Below are 17,949 nucleotides of genomic sequence, written 5' to 3'. Positions count from 1 at the left end.
TCCATGATGACAGTGGCATTGACCTTGTCGGCTGAGAGGATGACAATGTCATCCCTCTTTTTTTAATTCATATAATAATCAGATTTCATTATTTTTATTTATTTATTCTTATTTAAATATAATCAAATTTGATTAGTTACATTTTAAACGAAATTTTATTTACTTATTATTTAAAATAATCAAATGTGATTATTTGTGGTTATAAAGAAAGGCTAAATTATTAATTAAATATTTCTGCCTTTATTTATTATGTAAAAGTGATCGAAATAGGTCAATTATTTTATTATTTAATCATTATTATTTGAAAATAATCCAATTTGATTATTTTAACTTATAATGTATATTTCTTTATTATTTAAAACAATCACATTTTATTATTTTAATGTATGTTTTTTATTTATTTAATCTTATTTTAAAAATAATAAAATGTGGTTTTTATTTATTCTTATTTAAAAGTAATAAAATGTGATTATTGGATTTTTTTATTTATTTATAATGCTTTTACAATAATCAAATTTGATTATTTTTATTTATCATTTATTATTATTTATCATTTATTATTATTTATTTAATATTATAAAAATATAATCAAATTTAATTGTAGTCCGAGTCCGACCTAGGGGGAGGCCCACGACTGCTTCAGATCTCCGTCGCCGGCCCCAGTCGGCCGAGAGAGGCGTCACGTGACGAGTGGCTGTGGGGTCACACCAAGCCGCGCGAACATCGCCAGAGGCCACATCGATCCGAGAATCGATGTCACGCGTTGGAATCGCCCCGCCGCCGCCGCCCGCTGCTGCCGCTGACGCTCGGCGATCCGCGCGGGCGTCGTTTTCGAGCGACAGGATCGCGAATCGATTCCCTCCGGCGCTCCACGCCATCACGATGTTGACCACCGCCGCCGCCTCCGCCGCCCGGCACGCGGCCAAGCGCCTGGGAGTCAATGGCGAAGGCAACGACCGCGTCCAGGCGGGCGCGATGGTGAGCGTCAGTGACGAGCGACTTGACGAGGTGTTTTTATAACGAGAAGATGTTTATTTTACTCCTCCTCGCCCAGAGCCTCGTTGTGAGGCCTGGGCCAGAGGCTTCACTCAGGCGACGTGCCACCACCACCACCAGCCGTGTTTATATTATTTAACGTGATTGTTTAGCTTTGTAACTCGCAGATTCCAGTGCCGTTGCGAAGAGCTTCTCGTTGTTGGTGTTGGGGATGGACCACGCGGACCACAGCATCGCTAGGCTCTGCTTACGTTCAGTAAAACGCGTTTTGGTAAACGTGGATTTCGTGTTCGTTAACACTTTGGGCTATTTCCAGTGTAATTTTTTTAGACGGCGTTTTCTCTTCTAAGGGTGTGTATTCTCTTTGCACTGAACTAAAATAATAAAAATATGAAACAATAAAAACATTACTCATTGTTTTTTTCGGTAAAGTCACGTATGTAGAAATACAATTAAATTATATTTAAAAAAACAATCACGACGTTTCGATCACAACGCAAGCGATCTTCATCAGGTGTCAAGAACAAATCACGGAGGTAAATACAGCAAAAGATGAGAGACGAGAATTCAACAAACCTGAAACAACATTATGTGAAGCACATCCAGTCAGGCCAACAACACAGTTAGACACTTCCTGGCGGACCACGAATAAAAACATTGCCTTCCAGGAGAGATTCGTTCATGAGGCTATCCACATATACAAGCACAGAGACAATTTCAACCGAGAAGATGGATTTTGGCTTAGCAATCATTGGAAGGATTTGTTAAACCATTTCGGGTCTTAATTGTTCACGCTTACGGTGGCTTTCAGACCGCATCCATTATTTTCGTCTCCCCCCTCCTCTTTTCAGAACATAGATGGACTCGTCCATCTGAACAAACTCTCAAATCGCTCTCCGTGGTGCTGACGTTAAAAAAACGCCACTTTTATTCAAATTTTCTTGCTGTGGTTTTCACACCTGACGATGATTGCTTCTTGTGTTGCAGTCAAAACGTCGTGAGAATTGTATTGTTTTATATTTTTATTATTTTATTGTTTCCCTTCTACGTGGTGACTTTACCGGAAGAACCAAGAATATTAATCCCTGCAGTCACGAAAGCTTTAAATCAAAAGTTAAAATACTAATTAAGTTAAAATACCGATGTGTTAAATGTCCCACGCGATGGCGTCGTGGGGTAGCTCTTCGACCCTCCCCAATGTGATTAAAAACTTTGCGGAATAATAAAACTTTACAGCATCTACAAAAGCGCACCTGGCGGTGGGGGATGCGAGTTCCAGAGTTTGTAACTCGAGGGCCGTTTAGATTTAAAGTTAAACTCGCGAACGTTCTTAGCGATTACTGAAATGATGGCACTGAGCTATGGCCATTTTTTGCCAAACGGATGCAGATTTAAAAACCCCTTAAATGCAAGTGTCTGCATCTGCTCCGATATCACTTGCCGGCGATGTTAGCCGTGGCTTTATTTTGGTGATTTTGAAAAAGTTTTATGGTTTGGCCATGTTTGTTTTGTTGTAGTACGGAGTTAGACTGATGGCCTTAATCTAAGTTGTCTTGTGGTTGTTGTTGTTGTTTGACTTGCATCCCACTGGGATTTTTGCACACAGCGTTGGTGTACGGTGCTATTTCAAGGATTATTTTGCTGATTTTTCCTGGATTTTCTGTTTGCACAGTCACATAATCACTGTAAGATGTTTTTCTTGTTCATGTTTTTGTTTGTTGCGGTTGCACCCGATTCAAGAGCCGAATGGCTCACAGGGCTATACCAAATAAATGAAACTGAAAACTGTCTTCTCGGTATAGGAGGAAACAACAGCTTTGCACAATAGTCGTGTTGAGTTTGCTTCCTTGCCGACGTGCACAGGACACGTTTGAGGACCCACACAAGCCCCCACCGTCGGCTGTGGTTCACGTGCGGGGACTCTTGGACACAGCCCTCGAGTCGGACCTCGTGGAGGCCGTGCGGCACTTTGGCCTAGTCAGGTGACCAGTCGGTGGTGACCGTTGCCCGCATGGGGAAGGAAGCTGTATTATTGTTATTGTTGTTTACCGAAAACACCAAAGATTAATTCCTGCAGTCACGAAACCTTTGAACCAAGTTTAAACCGCCTCTACGGGGAGGTATAAGGTCTGTATCTTTGTGTCTGTCTTTGTGTTGTCTTGTGTTGTCTGTGTGTTGTCTCTGCTTGTGTATCTGCCTTTGTGTCTGTGCTTGGATTTGTTTCTCTGTGCTGTCTCTGCCTGTGTGTCGGTCTTGGTGCTTCCGAATGTTTGCTGCCGTGCTCCACTTTGCTCTATGCATACCTGATGCTAAAATGTCCCATTGTCTCTCAGCCTTGCCTTCTCATGCTAATATGTCCCATTGTCTCTCAGCCTTGCCTTCTCTGCCTATTTAAGGCGACTTCACTGTGTGCTTGTACCTGTGCTGGTCCGCTCTACTTTAATGTCTATGTGTGTGTGTGCCGTCTGTATCTTAAATTTCATACTTAACTTGCAATTTAGCAATCTTTGAAATAACGTAATCAACCAGGCTTTGCGTTAATTGTGTTTTGACCGACCGTCTGTGTTGCTTTATTTGGTTTCCAAATTCTGCTAAACTCTTGTCTGTTTGGTATGCTTCTCTCTCTGTGTCCCCTATTGTGTCGGTGTTAGTTCCCCCTACTTGGGTGTCTGTGTATACATCTGAGGTTATGTGTCTCCCCTCTCTCGTAAATTTAGCTCTTCTGTACATGATGATGGCTGCTTGTGTTGCAACCGAAACGTCGTACGCTATTATGTTATTTTATTATTTCTTATTTATACGTGACTTTACCGAAAAAAACAAAGATTATTGTTATTATAGTTGTTATTATTATTGGTGTTATTATTGTTGTTATTATTATTATTGTTGTTATTATTGTTGTTATTATTGTTGTTATTGTTATTATTGTTGTGGTGGTGGTGTTTGCGGACATGGAGTGAACGTAGACCTTGGAAATTCGAATATTACCGATTTTCGCTTCGACAACTCAAGAAATTGCATAACACGAAAATACTCGATGGTTCTTAAGCACGGGGTGGGAGATGCCCTTTCTGGGGGCGCAAGACGTGCCAGATTATTTTTAACAAGGTAAATCATCGAAACACATTGAGCACGGGCACGTAAGCACCGCTACTTTGTTCCATCAAACCTCTAAATTAATAAACATTGTACGTTTTAAAAAAAATATTGAGAACCAAAGGGGGGGTGGCAAGGCTGCAGATTAAAGCTCAAGAACCACTTCCGTAAATAAAAAGTCGTGGCCGCGTGTGGCGGCGGACGAGAGGGCGCGGCGTTGCCCACGTCACGGCGTGATCGGCGACGCCGGGCGTGGCTTACTCGGGGCCTTTACAGCCTCAAGTGACCAACCAAAAACCGCTTCATCATCTTTGGGGTTCTTTCGGTAAAGTCACCACGGCGTAGAATGAGAATAAAATAATAAATCGATCAAAATTAAAATAACACGATAAAATTCTCACGACGTTTTGGGCCACAACACAAGTGGCCTTCATCAGGTGAAGGGACGAGACTGCCAAACTGAAATGGGACAGTTTCGTCCCTTCACCTGATGAAGGCCACTTGTGTTGTGGCCGAAACGTCGTGAGAATTGTGTTATTTTATTGTATTAATTTATTATTTTATTCTCATTCTACGTGTTGGTGACTTTACCGAAAGAACCAAAGAAGATTCATCCTTGCAGTCACGAAAGCTTTAAATCGAAACAAAAACCGTTTGTTTTTCAATTTTCCCAAGTCACGAATTCCCTCCGAATTAAAGTGCCGCTGCTGCTTTTGTTGTGCCGTCTGACAAAAGCGGCACACGTTCAAATGTGATTAGTAACCGTGTTAAAAATTAATATCTCGTATTGAAATGGTGCACACACGTACCTTGTTTATGTACGTTTGAAGAGGCTTCGTTTGTCAGGTGATACATCGACAGAAGAAGACTATATTACCCTAAAGATGTATTTTAAATATAATTATATTCTTACAGTACATTCAATTGCAACGTACTACACTGCCAAACTGAAATGGGACGTGGCATCTAACCTGCATCCAACCAGTCTCCACTCCGTTGCATGCATTGAAACATTTCTTGAGATCAAATGAGGTGACTTGGAGCAGACCAACCTCGTGTTTAACATTAACAACAACAGGCACGCGTTTTAAAGTCGGCCACATCTTTGAATAACGGCACTCGTTTGAATCGCTCCCTCCGTGCAGCTACGTGGTGATGATACCCAAGACGCGGCAGGCGCTGGTGGAGTTTGAAGACCCGGAGAGCTCCTGCAGCTGCGTCGACTACTTGTCCAAGGGCTCCGTCTACGTGTGTGGGCAGCCGGCCTACTTTAACTTCTCTACCAGCCAGAAGCTTTGGCGCCCTGGTGTCCCGGGGGACAACGGCAACAGCAACCACGTCCTGCTCTTCACCATCCTCAACCCCATCTACCCCATCACCACGGTGGGCATTGTTACACTTACAGCAGCTGGACATTAATGTGTGAATAGTTTGTCGGGTGTGCCATGCACACACGCGCGTGTTTCATTTATACGAGTGAAATTATGTCCGTTTTGGATTACAGTGAATGGCTTTGCTAAGGAAATTACATTGATCCTTTGGTTCATTTGAGGCAATTGAAGTCGTGTTTTTTGTTTGTGCTTCGAAGTCTACCAATGGCATTGAATAAAAAACAATATATAGACCTAATGTTGATTTTGGAAAGCGTTGATGTCCTGTATGGCTCGATCTTAAAAATTCACTGGAAAAAAAGCTTTTCAAATTTACTTGGTAATGCGTGCAAAATCACCTCGCTGCGTTTGTGTGCTCCATGTGGTCCTGCAGGATGTGCTTTACAACATTTGCAAACCATTTGGGCCTCTGCAACGCATTGTGATCTTCAGGAAGAATGGCCTGCAGGCCTTTGTGGAATATCCTTTCAACGAGATGCATAACCGTAACGATATATCCGCCATTCACGTAATTTTACGTGTTATTTTGGAGATGCTAAATGTATTGTTATTAAAATGAAATGGTCGTGTTTTCCTTAATTTTTGGCCACGTTTGTTTCGGTTGAGAGCGCCGAAAGAGCGAACTCATCTCTGAATGGAGCGGACATCTATTCGGGCTGCTGTACTCTTATAGTGGAGTATGCGAGGGCAAGTACAACCGATATTTTGTACATTCACAAGTGTGTGCACCACAACCTGGTTTTTTTCACCCGCAGACCAAAGATTTCATTTAATATACTGAATTGACCACTTTGGTGAGCAAATAATGCTGAATACACACGGCAATTCATTGCTAGATGAGGGCTTCCGCACTCGATGCCTGTTGTGGGGGTTATTTGACTTGTGTGCGGGGTAAAGGAGTGTAGCATATATTGTGGCAGCATAGAAATACAATGCACCCAATGGATTTTACAGCTGCCCACCACACAGCCCCACAACCTACAACAACCCATTGTGCATGACGGGCATCCTTGCCGTTGTCTAAAGTCAAACTTTTCCCAATTGATATTACCGTGTGAGGGTGGTTCTCATCTGAGCCAGTGCCCTGAGCCAGTTAATGGAAAATTCGCATCCAGTGGGAAGGGTAGAGTTGGTTTTTAATTCGATTTTATTTGGTGACGGGTGATTAACATTCAGCCATAGACCGCTTTGCGAGACCTGCAGAGTACCTGAGGGGAGATGTTACATTGTTAGCAGGAAATAAAATTACAGAACAGTAATAACGAATGCATCATTTTCATAACGGGGTTATGGCACTTCAACATTTTTGAGGTATACGATCAAGGCTAACGCTTTACAGTACACGAGGAACACTGCGAATAAATAATACCGAGTTAGGCAGAGCATGCCAAACTTGTGCAATTAAACAAGTTTCGAATTTAAATAGGCCACCGAGGGATAGCGATTTTTATCTGCAAACACGAAGGGAGCTTGTTCCAACGAAGAGGGATAATCAACACGTGATCTTAAAAAAAAAACTGGTGGCAGAAGGCCACTGTTTTCCCACAACTCCGATAAGCATGCTTTTGCTACGTACGGTGCGAAAGTTTAGCTTATCGTTGACTTCCTACGTGTGGCAGCTCTTATTCATTCATCTCCCAGGAAGTTAAGGGTTGCGTTAAGTACCTCGGCTTCACCGCAAGTTGCGTGCCGTAATTGTCTCGGGGGTAATGACCGCTTAATAATTATTATGCTTGTAAATTTTAAATGGTTCTAAAGTTTCGATTTAAAGCTTTCGTGACTGCAAGGATTCATCTTCTTTGGTTCTTTCGGTAAAGTCACCACGTAGAATGAGAATAAAATAATAAAATAAAACAATCAAATTATCACGACGTTTCGGCCACAACACAAGGTCGGGACGACAGGTTTGTTCCTTTCACCTGAAGAAGGCCACTTGTGTTGTGGCCGAAACGTCGTGAGAATTTTATTGTTTTATTTTATTTTTTTATCCTCATTCTACGTGGAGACTTTACCGAAAGAACCAAAGAAGGTTCTAAAGTTATATAATTTTTTCCCAGCATCTATGCCCTATATGCTGGCCACGAATAATGTTTATCTTTTCCCCCTGCTGTGTCCTCTTTACAGGCGACGCGTCTGAATGTGTTTAAAAATGACTCTGAGACCTGGGACTTCACCAACCCTGGCCTCAAGCAAGGTAAGACCAATATCGAGCATATCAGAGCCGCGCTCTCTCGACAGCTGGTGGTGGTGAGCCCTCGGTGTGTGGGGGGGGGGGGTGACGTTTTTAACGCAAGGGGAGGGGTGTGCACGGCGTGATGAAACAGGCATTGACTATTTCTGTACGCGGCCGGCTTCGCCGTGTTATACTTGAAGATCAGTGGCCAAGTAGAGGGGGAAGTTTGGAGCGTTCTCAAGAGGATAATGCAGCTTCTGCACTTGAGATTTTGGTTGCAGAAAAATGTCACACCTGCAGACACTTGGTTGTCTTGAAGCACATTGGTGTACTGTTTACAATCTACAGAACTTGGTCGTTGTCACAGGAAGTTATTTGAAACGCCATTCCCCTCTTTTGTATCAATCACTGCAATTGTGTAGAGCTGGTCAAGGTTATTTTCGTTTATACCTATCATCTCCATATATATAAAAGGCAAAGTTGTGAATATGTGTGTCTGTTCAAAATGTTTAGCGTACTTCCCGACATGCAACAAACTGGAAATTTGCCATGTGGGTACTTTCCAGACTGTATACCGTGCAAACATTACACAAATACACTTTTGTTTTTGGGGGGGGGGGGAGCTCGATAATGCATTTATTTTTTGCACGGCAAGTGAGCTGTGACGTCAAATCTGTCACGTGACCCGTAGTGTAGCGGTTAGCGCTACGCTGCGCTACGAACCCGGCGACCCAAGTTCGATTCCCGTTCACCGCCACCACCGGTGACGATTATTTTAACCGGTCCTGGGCCTCCCCTAGGTCGACTCAGCCTCAAACGAGTAACTGCTGTGGTGTGTGAACATCGCCACTGGGGAGACAAAGGCGGCCGGGCGTGGTGGATCCAAGTCCCGGGCGAAGCCGGGTAGTAACAGCTAGCGCAACATATAACTAAATAATCTTTGTGTTTTTTTAGCCCATGCTAAGCTTGCGTAGTTTACTCTGGGCAGATTGGTTTTAAACTCGTGCCCGTGTACTTTGTTTTTTCTAGTTTACCCTTCAGAACAATTTGGCAGTATAAGTGAATGTTGTGAAGAACAGGATTCACAAGGAGGCATGTGGCTGCTGGAGTGTTCAATAATCCATTGGATTAATTTTTTTGTTACCATTAAAGCTGTTGCCCTGGTACTGGACATGCGATAGACATTGCCATTAAGTTGGTGGCGTTTTAGATTTTGATCAGCTTTGAAGATTTTCCCAACGTCAAGTGCATGTGGCCCATGGGCGGGTACTCGGTTGTTCGGGGTGTATCAAGGCTGGGCATTTTTACACTACAGTGTAAAACCTTGCATTGCGAGCATAATTCGTTCCGGGAACGTGTTTGTAATCCAAAGCGCTCGTACATCAAAGCACTCGTCTATCAGTTGTGTGATCACGTGACTCACGGCAGTACAAAGTGTGTCTACACGTACACTGCTCGTATTGCAAGACCTCGCTCGTTTATCAAGTTAATATTTATTTACAATTTTAGCTCGTCTTGCAAAACACTTGCAGACCAAGTTACTCGCAATCCAAGGTTTTACTTTTATATTTAGATTTACCAGGGTGTGTGTCTGTTGGATCAGAAGTAGGTGCCAACTTTCACTGGCATATTTGAGGTGGACATTGCACGTTGCGTTTTTATATTTTGTAGGGTTGAGAAACCTTGACTGCATTATGTGGTGTCTGGATACTAAGCGGAGAAGCTTAGAGGATGTCAGAAAAGCCGATATTTACGATTGAAAATATCACTTATTATAAAGTAACCCTTTTAATTTGGTACGATTGAGCCTGAACAGGAAAATGGTATCTTTGTCCCGAGTACATTGTGTGTACGCACAGATATTAGTTTCCGAAGAGGTAAGTCTCGCCACTTTATCAAGGGAGCTTCAGGGACATGGTGCGGTTTGATTTAATCGCCAAATTTCCGTAAACGCTTCGAAGAGTATTTTCCTCACTCCCAACATCAACGCTACAAGGAGCATCTGCGAGCATTGCCGCACACAGAAGCACACGGAGGCAATTTGCAAGCAACACACGAGCAATCAAGCGCCCGGCAGCCAACAGCCACCGACGTGAACGGCGACGACACGAACGGCGACATTGGCGACATCCTCGTCGGCACTTGGGAGGCACCAGGGACCAAGCAACCAACACGCCGCCACCGCTGTGACACGCACGGCCGACCCGCGCACCCCACGCCTGCAGCGCCACGTCACGGAACACTCGGCGCAGCACGCTGCATCCGCTGCACCGCAACTGCCACGTGCCGCTTGGCAGAGGCCATCGGATAACCCGCGTCCAGCCGCAGGCACCGGGGGACACGGCGCTGACAGACCGGCAAAGCACCGGAACCGCCGCGAAGAAGCTGGGAGCGACGAAAGCCCGCATTCACCGCGAACGGGACTTGGAAATAAGCCGAACGGAATGCGTGCCGATGCGTTTGGGGCTTAAAATCGCTCCGTTGGTGAGAATTTACCTCCACGCTCGTACGTTTAGACTGCCTTGCTAAAGTTTTGTTTGCAAACGAGGCTTTTGACATTGCAGATGCCAGACACAACGCATTTCGCATCGGTTTATAAGCGGCGATCTTTTTCATTTTAAAGGTTCGTAAGGCCCCGTCGCCCACTTCAAGCGTCCCAATTTTAAGCCCCAAACCAAAAAGGGTCGCCGGAGAGCGAGAGGTGCAGTGGCACGGACAACGCGGGGGGGTCCGTTTGTGCCGAGTGTGACTGCTGTTGGCGCAGGAAAGAAGGTGCCGGCCTTTCTGTTGCATCCTCCTCGCGATGGGTCGTCAGCCGCCGCCCGACTCTGGGCAACTTTGTGTTCCCGTCGAAGCGTAGACTGGGTAAGAAACGAGCGGGCATCGCAGGCGGCAACCACGGACACTCGCTGACGCCGCACCTCGGAACAATTTGTCGCGTGCATCTGTACACCTCCAATAAATTTTGTTTTTTTCTTCTTCTTGCGATGAGCATTTCTTTACGCGCTGTATTTTGTATGGCACTCGTTATTTATGTTGTGCCGTGTGAAATCTGCATTTTTAAAATACCGCCGATTGTTTTATGGGCAGACGCAGCGCGCCCCCTTGTGGAGTGTGCCCGGAATTTCTTAATGTGTTGGTAGTGTGAATGTTCTGGGTGCAGAATTAATTTTTTGGATTGTCATATTTTGTGCAGCAGTGAGCGCTTATGTTTCCCGTGGGTGAATTTGGTGATCGTTTTTTTGTTGTTTTCAGAGGGCAATGCAGTGATGCCAGCGAAGCAAACGTCTCTCCTTGGCGAACATCCCAAAGCACACGCTTGCGGTGGTGGCGACTGTGGAGGTAATCCCTTTGTTGCGAATGCTGTAATTTCGGTTTCCTTCAGCTTGCTGTCAGATTGAAAGAACCTGCTGCCTGTTGAGAACATTTCTTATTTGGAATTAGTGTTAAGGTGCATCCTAAAAACCTTTTTTTGCGGTTAACAATTGCAACGTACGAGTTGCTTTGTGTTTTAAGAGACGATATTTCCAACAGTTATCAGATGTATTGGGTATTTAAAACAAGCTATGCTGAATAAGAGCTTGGTGGGCCTCAACCTAAAATAAAAACTAGTTTAGTCTTCCCTAGGCAACTGAGTCTTCTGGACCAATGTTTTCCAGTGTCTCCAAGGGGTAGAGTGGTGAATCCTGGGTTGCCTGATCTTATAGGAAAGGGCACACGTGTGTGTAGGATGATGGCTGTGGTAAATCTGTTTTTCAGAGAAGTTTAGAGAGTTTCAGCTGTTCACGATGCGTTTCCCCCTCTTGTGTATTTGCGTCACAGGCCACCAGCAGCCATCGCCACCGGGCGTCGACTACGGATCTGGCGGCGACGGCATGGGCGGTGGGGGAGGAATGGGCATGGGAGGAATGGGCAACCTGGGTGGTACCCAGGGCCAGCACGTGCAGGCCATGATGAACCAGCAGGCCGACAACAAGGTCCTCATTGTGTACGACTTGGACGCCGAACGCTTCAACTGCGACCGCGTGTTTAACATCCTCTGCCTCTTCGGCGACGTGGAGAAGGTGCCTTCGCTGGGTGTTGCGCGCACCTGCTTTGAAATGAGTCCCCGTTTTTTTTCTTCCAAAGGTTCAACCGCGGTGCAATGCGTACGCATGCGTGTGGTGCACGTCGTGCGCTGATCGTGTTATATAAAGTGGGAGATTCACACGACCAAATTTGTTCACCGATTGACAACATACACATTTGGTCATTTTCTTTACAAAAATGTACCCAATGCGAAGTGTTCTTTGTGCATGTTTTCTAATGGCCCCTCGGCCAACACTTCACATTTCAACAATGCGTTACAACGAAACTTGTAGATATTTTCGTGCAAGATTGCGCGATGCTGAACCGTCTTACGGGTTGTTATTTTTGTAGGTTAAGTTCCTGAAGAGCAAGCCGGGAGCCGCCATGGTCGAGATGGGAGATCAGTACGCCGTGCACAGGGCGGTTTTTCACCTCAATATGTCTCAGATCTTTGGAAATAAAATCAACCTCTGGTGAGCCTTTTTGTTCCCGTGTTAAATTGGTAAATGTAACTCGTCATATCCTGTTAATGTAATTGGATACTGCTTTCTCTTTAGGGAAGACACTTTAGTAAATATTTAGTGCAAGTGACGAAATTTTAGGACGGTGAAAAAGAGAGCTGATGAATACCGTGAACGAAACACTTGTCACACAGCTCACGAGGACCCCGATTACTTGCTGTCCAGAGCCTTTATTGAAGTGGCGAACATGAAATTTGGATTCTAGATTTGAAGCTTTACGGGGAGGGCCTTTATTGAAATAGCGAACGTGAAATTTGGATTCTAGATTTGAAGCTCTACGGGGAGGGCTTTCACCTATCTGTTAGAGCTTTCAACAGACAACGGGACAAGAAGTCAAAGCTCATCGAGACGCTGACCTTCCTCAAAAGATGCCGCGACAACAAGCTTAAAGGACGCGACCTGGGCTTGCTGTCTTCACTCCAACGCTGTCCTCTGGACAGTCCGGTCCCTTCACCTGATGAAGGCCACTTGTGTTGTGGCCGAAACGTCGTGATTTTTTGTTATTTTATTTTTTACCCACGTGACTTTACCGAATCGAACCAAAGAGCACATGAAATTTGGAACGTGATAAAATAAAAACTAAAAACAGTTTCTTCGCGCTATTCCCTCCCTTCCGCCCTCGTCTCGGCAGCGTGTCGAGGCAGCGGTCAATTGTGCCGGGCCAGGCGTTCGAGCTGCCGGACGGCACCGACAGCTACAGGGACTACACAGGTTCTCGCAACCACCGCTATGCCGACAGCGAGAAGGCGGCGAAGAACCGCAACCAGCGTCCCACCGCGGTGCTGCACTTCTTCAACGCACCCACGGACATCACGGCCGAGATGTTCGCGCAGGTCCGTGCCCCCGCCGCCCCTTCAGCCTGCTGCCAGCAGCGCAGAAGGGGAGCGCGTTCGGTTTCTTTAAAAGTTTTCCCAGGTGAAGCTTTTATAAATATTCAAGTCCAAAGTTTGCACGTGAAACAATCGTGGGTTTTTAAGATGAGCCTATTGATGTTGTGGAGTTTGTGGTGGCCCATGACACGTTTCCTGTGACGGGACAAATGTTAAATGGTGTAATGTAGTTTCCTTTCAGCGGTTAAAACATAAGATGTATAAATAATGCAGTCGATGTTCCAAAGGGACTTTTTTGTTACAGACTAGACAACACCTCGCGTTAATTTGTCCTGTTTAATACATTACGATTCATATTCATTCGTATTCGAAAGCTTTACATTTCAGTCTTTGGACATTGTTTCTGCAAATGGTTGCATTCCCCCTGAGTCTATGCTTGGTGTTCACACTAATCTGAGCACTTTGAAAGACTGCTCCAAAGCTGGCGAATGTAAATTTAAAAATGGAAAACGGGATTGGTGCACGTTAACTGTTACCAACTATAACGTGAACGCCGCCCGTTCTGTCCCCGCAGCTGTGCGACGAAATGTCGATTGCGAGGCCCCGCTCTTTCAAAGTGTTTTCTGGAAAAAGTAAGTCCCGCAAAGTATGTTTATTATTTATCTTACGTGTCACGGCACAGAATAAATCGTGTACTGTATTCTCCATGCAATCGTCGCTTGATTTACAGCACGACACCAGATGATCTGCAACGTGTGCTATGAGGCCATGCTCAAGAAACCCTGTGAGAAATTCTCTCCCGAGAGCAGTCCTTGCTATTCACTCGCGCCCAAGCTGACTGAAGCGTGTTAGCGTAGCCAAGGCATCGGACTGAAGCCTTCCTGCTGCAGAAATTCACCGACGACTGACACCACCCTTTAAACACGGCTTCTTTAGGTAAAGTCATGTAGAAGGGAAACAACAAAATAATAAATATATACAAACACAGACAATTTCAACCGAGAAGATTGATTCTGGCTTAGCAATCATTGGAAGGATTTGATAAACCATTTCGGGTCTTAATTGATTGTTCACGCTTACGGTGGCTTTCAGACCGCATCCATTATTTTCGTCTCCCCCCTCCTCTTTTCAGAACATAGATGGACTCGTCCATCTGAACAACTGCCAAATCGCTCTCCGTGGTGCTAACGTTAAAAATAACCGCCACTTTTTTAAAATTTTCTTGCTGTGGTTTTCACACCTGATGATGATTGCTTGTGTTGCAGTCGAAACGTCGTGAGAATTTTATTTTATATTTTTATTATTTTATTGTTTCCCTTCTACGTGGTGGTGACTTTACCGAAAGAACCAAGAATATGAATCCCTGCAGTCACGAAAGCTTTAAATCAAAATGGCGAAGGGTGTTGCGTTTTACACGACCCAAATGACTCTATGAGCGACGGTCCGTCCACGTGTCCAGCCGATAGGAGCGTGTCCGGCCTGATGGAGTGGGAGACCAAGAACGATGCCATGGAGGCTCTGGCGTGCATTAACCATCACCCCCTGAAGAACGCAAGTAAGTTGTGGGGTGTTGGCCATTTGTGTTGGTGCGATGACATTGAAGCGGGGCTGCATTATCGGCAAATCTTTGGTCGTACGCTCTGTTGAGCACCTAATGTTCAGATTTGGGGGGGGCGCTTGTTATTACCATAGCACCATCTGTGTACACTGGCTGCCTAGCAGCCTTGGGTGAAATTGCAGGAAGCGAAAGCAGTTGTAGATTGTTATATTATATATTAACAGGTTGTTATTTATGGGCGATTTGGATTTCGTTGTTGTTCTTTGCATATACAGAATGGAATTGAAAGTTGACATAGCCAAGCACTTTCACTTATCACAACTCAACGTTATCTTAGCTCCCTGAACGAGTTTGTTGACATCGACAAAGACCCTCCTAAGAATTGCTTCATTGTTTTAAGTTTTTGTGTGCTCCAGTGAAGACGTCATGTGGCTCCCCTGTTTTTATTTTCTCAGATGTTCCATACCTCTACACCCTCAAACTGTGCTTCTCCACTGCCCAGCCTTCATAGAAGACAACTCAACATGTTTCATGCCGTATTGAACGTCGGTGTCAACATCATTGTCACTTTGTGTACTATTTGTGAATGTCCCATCACTCTTGTTGAAAGTTAACCGTGGGTATAGGTCGAAAGTGCAATTGACGCGTTTACATTTTAGTTGTCATTTTTTGGAGGATTAATTTAGATTTCTATATTGACTGTACCGAAAGATTTTAAAGGTCGCAGTGGAAATGAAGAATGTTGAAATTAAAATAATTATGATTAGTCTCCTTAACCTGCCGAGTTTGTCTGCCGTGTGCATTGCTATTTTGTCCATGAGCCCCAAACCAGATTTCACTTGGCAGTCCTCGGGTGCCGTAACTTTAGCGGCTCCAATTAATTTACAATTTGGGGGGGTTCTCAACTTGCTCATAGCCAAAGTTTTTGCTCCCACCACGAGTGATGCTCCTTTCTTGCTGTAGCCCATGGCACTAATATTGCCCATTTAATTTCATAACGGAGAGCTCTGAAATAAATGCCAAAGAGACCCTTTTGGGGGGGGCTGGTAAAAATATACCCCGACTCATTGAAAATCCCATTGAAAAACATGGGTTGGCATTCTGTACAGTGCGTGTATTTAGCAGGTTAATACGCTTGCAAATATAAACCCCAAGAGAAAATAGAACAGTGTTTGAAAATAAAAGTATGGAGAGATGCATGTTTGACATCGAACTGGAATCGATTGAACATGAGCGTGGAGACATGAAGGAAGTTGGGCATAGGGTAGGTGAGTGACTAGTGTGTGGGTGGCTAGGTGAGTGACTGAGTGACTGAGTGTGTGGGTGGCTAGGTGAGTGACTGAGTGAATGAGTGTGTGGGTGGCTAGGTGAGTGACTGAGTGAATGAGTGACTGAGTGTGTGGGTGGCTAGGTGAGTGACTGAGTGTGTGGGTGGCTAGGTGAGTGAGTGAATGAGTGACTGTGGGTGGCTAGGTGAGTGACTGCGTGAATGAGTGACTGTGTGGGTGGCTAGGTGAGTGACTGTGGGTGGCTAGGTGAGTGACTGAATGAGTGACTAAGTGTCTGTGTGGGTGGCTAAGTGAGTGAATGAGTGAGTGTGTGGGTGGCTAGGTGAGTGACTGAGTGTTGGTGGCTAGGTGAGTGACTGTGTGGGTGGCTAGATGAGTCACTGAGTGAATGAGTGACTGTGTCTGTGGGTGGCTAGGTGAGTGAGTGAATGAGTGTGTGGGTGGCTAAGTGAGTGACTGAGTGAATGAGTGACTGAGTGTGTGGGTGGCTAGGTGAGTGTGTGAATGAGTGTGTGTGGGTGGCTAGGTGAGTGAGTGAATGAGTGACTGAGTGTGTGGGTGGCTAGGTGAGTGAGTGACTGAGTGTGTGGGTGGCTAGGTGAGTGAGTGACTGAGTGTGTGGGTGGCTAGGTGAGTGAATGAGTGACTGTGTGGGTGGCTAGGTGAGTGAGTGACTGTGTGGGTGGCTAGGTGAGTGAATGAGTGACAGTGTCTGTGTGGGTGGGTAGGTGAGTGACTGTGTGTCTGTGTGGGTGGCTAGGTGAGTGTTTGGGTGGCTAGGTGAGTGCGTGAATGAGTGACTGTGTGTGTGCGGCTAGGTGAGTGAGTGACTGAGTGTGTGGGTGGCTAGGTGAGTGACTGTGTGGGTGGCTAGGTGAGTGAATGACTGAGTGTGTGGGTGGCTAGGTGAGTGACTGTGTGGGTGGCTAGGTGAGTGAGTGACTGAGTGTGTGGGTGGCTAGGTGAGTGTGTGTCTGTGTGGGTGGCTTATCAGGGACGGGTCTCGTGTGGCCAGTGGTCGAGACCTGTACCTTGGCTGGGTCAGGTCAGACTAGCCTCCCCTAGGACCCCCTTAGCCGGAGGACCCCGAGACCCTAGCCCAGGAATAGGGCGAGTTAGACCGAAGCCGTACCTCCTCAGCTAGCAGCGGGTGAAGGGGCCGTTACCCCTTCAAGTAGAAGGCTGTATTGTATTGTGTTAAGCACCTTTGTAATAAATAAGCATTGCCTCTACCGATTCGTCTCTACGCTGTCTTAAAGAACCCACTACACATGTACAGGCATAACTCTTACGTCTTTAACCATTGAACTTGTTTTAAATACATATAAAAACTCTAAACATTTATCATGTGTACAGTATCGTAATTAAGGCGGGTACTGATACCCCAATAAAGTGCTCATATTTGGTCAGAGGAAAACCAATGCTCATTCGGTAATGCATCTCCATTGGAAGCATGTTATGATGACCTCCTACAGCGCTGTTTCACGAAGTGTTCCGTTTATCAAGAACGCATCCTGGCTGCCATAAGAGGCACGCATAAAACTGAAGGCCGCCTGGGATCAAACTTACAAAATAAGCGGATGAGAGCAGGTTGGTGCACTTTCGGAAAATGTAACTTGATAATGAAACGCAAGACCCAATCTAGATGTGACTCACTTGCAGCACTCCACTGCCCCTACTCCACACCCCCTCCACTCTCTCCTCCCTGGCTCCTGAACCCCTCTCTTACCTACATAGCCTCTTGTCACAGCAGCCCTTTTGCCCACTTCAGCAATTGTTTTCTTGCTGTGGTTGTCCCACCTCACGGCGGACGCTTGTGTTGCGCCCGAAATGTCGCGGATTTAATTTATTTTATACCTACTACGTGACTTTACCTAAAGGACCAAAGAGCGAGGCCCAATGTTTAGAGAGTTAAAGGGTATGTAAAGCAAGGCCAAAGGCACGTAGAGGCACAACCATAAGATAACATAACAGATTCTCCTGCGGAGGGAGCTGGTAGTAGGAACGTTGGGCTGCTCGGTCAATGG

At 45.4% G+C, this 17,949-nt stretch overlaps 1 protein-coding gene across 4 annotated transcripts; it reads left to right on the top strand.

The window, feature by feature from the left end:
- Positions 1 to 628: 628 nt before the first annotated feature.
- On the top strand, positions 629 to 17,154 carry LOC142913372 (heterogeneous nuclear ribonucleoprotein L-like). Of its 4 annotated transcripts, none has more exons than XM_076060904.1 (13): positions 629 to 1,008; positions 2,860 to 2,978; positions 5,238 to 5,475; positions 5,857 to 5,942; positions 6,074 to 6,170; positions 7,608 to 7,677; positions 10,912 to 10,998; positions 11,479 to 11,720; positions 12,076 to 12,197; positions 12,877 to 13,078; positions 13,650 to 13,707; positions 14,535 to 14,630; positions 15,089 to 17,154. In XM_076060904.1, exons 1-13 carry the CDS (start codon positions 754 to 756, stop codon positions 15,142 to 15,144), a joined length of 1,728 nt encoding a protein of 575 aa, XP_075917019.1. In that variant the 5' UTR covers positions 629 to 753; the 3' UTR covers positions 15,145 to 17,154. The 4 variants fall into 4 exon arrangements, with proteins under 4 accessions (XP_075917019.1, XP_075917021.1, XP_075917022.1 ...); XM_076060906.1 differs by having other exon boundaries at positions 630 to 978; XM_076060907.1 differs by lacking the exon at positions 2,860 to 2,978 and having other exon boundaries at positions 631 to 978; positions 5,260 to 5,475.
- Positions 17,155 to 17,949: the final 795 nt, after the last annotated feature.

This window comes from Petromyzon marinus, unplaced genomic scaffold (assembly GCF_048934315.1).
Source record: "Petromyzon marinus isolate PM22_M1 ecotype Great Lakes invasive population unplaced genomic scaffold, UKy_Petmar_22M1.pri1.0 PM_G_Scaffold_25, whole genome shotgun sequence".
Taxonomy (NCBI): domain Eukaryota; kingdom Metazoa; phylum Chordata; class Hyperoartia; order Petromyzontiformes; family Petromyzontidae; genus Petromyzon; species Petromyzon marinus.
This window is presented reverse-complemented; position numbering and strand designations above follow the sequence as displayed.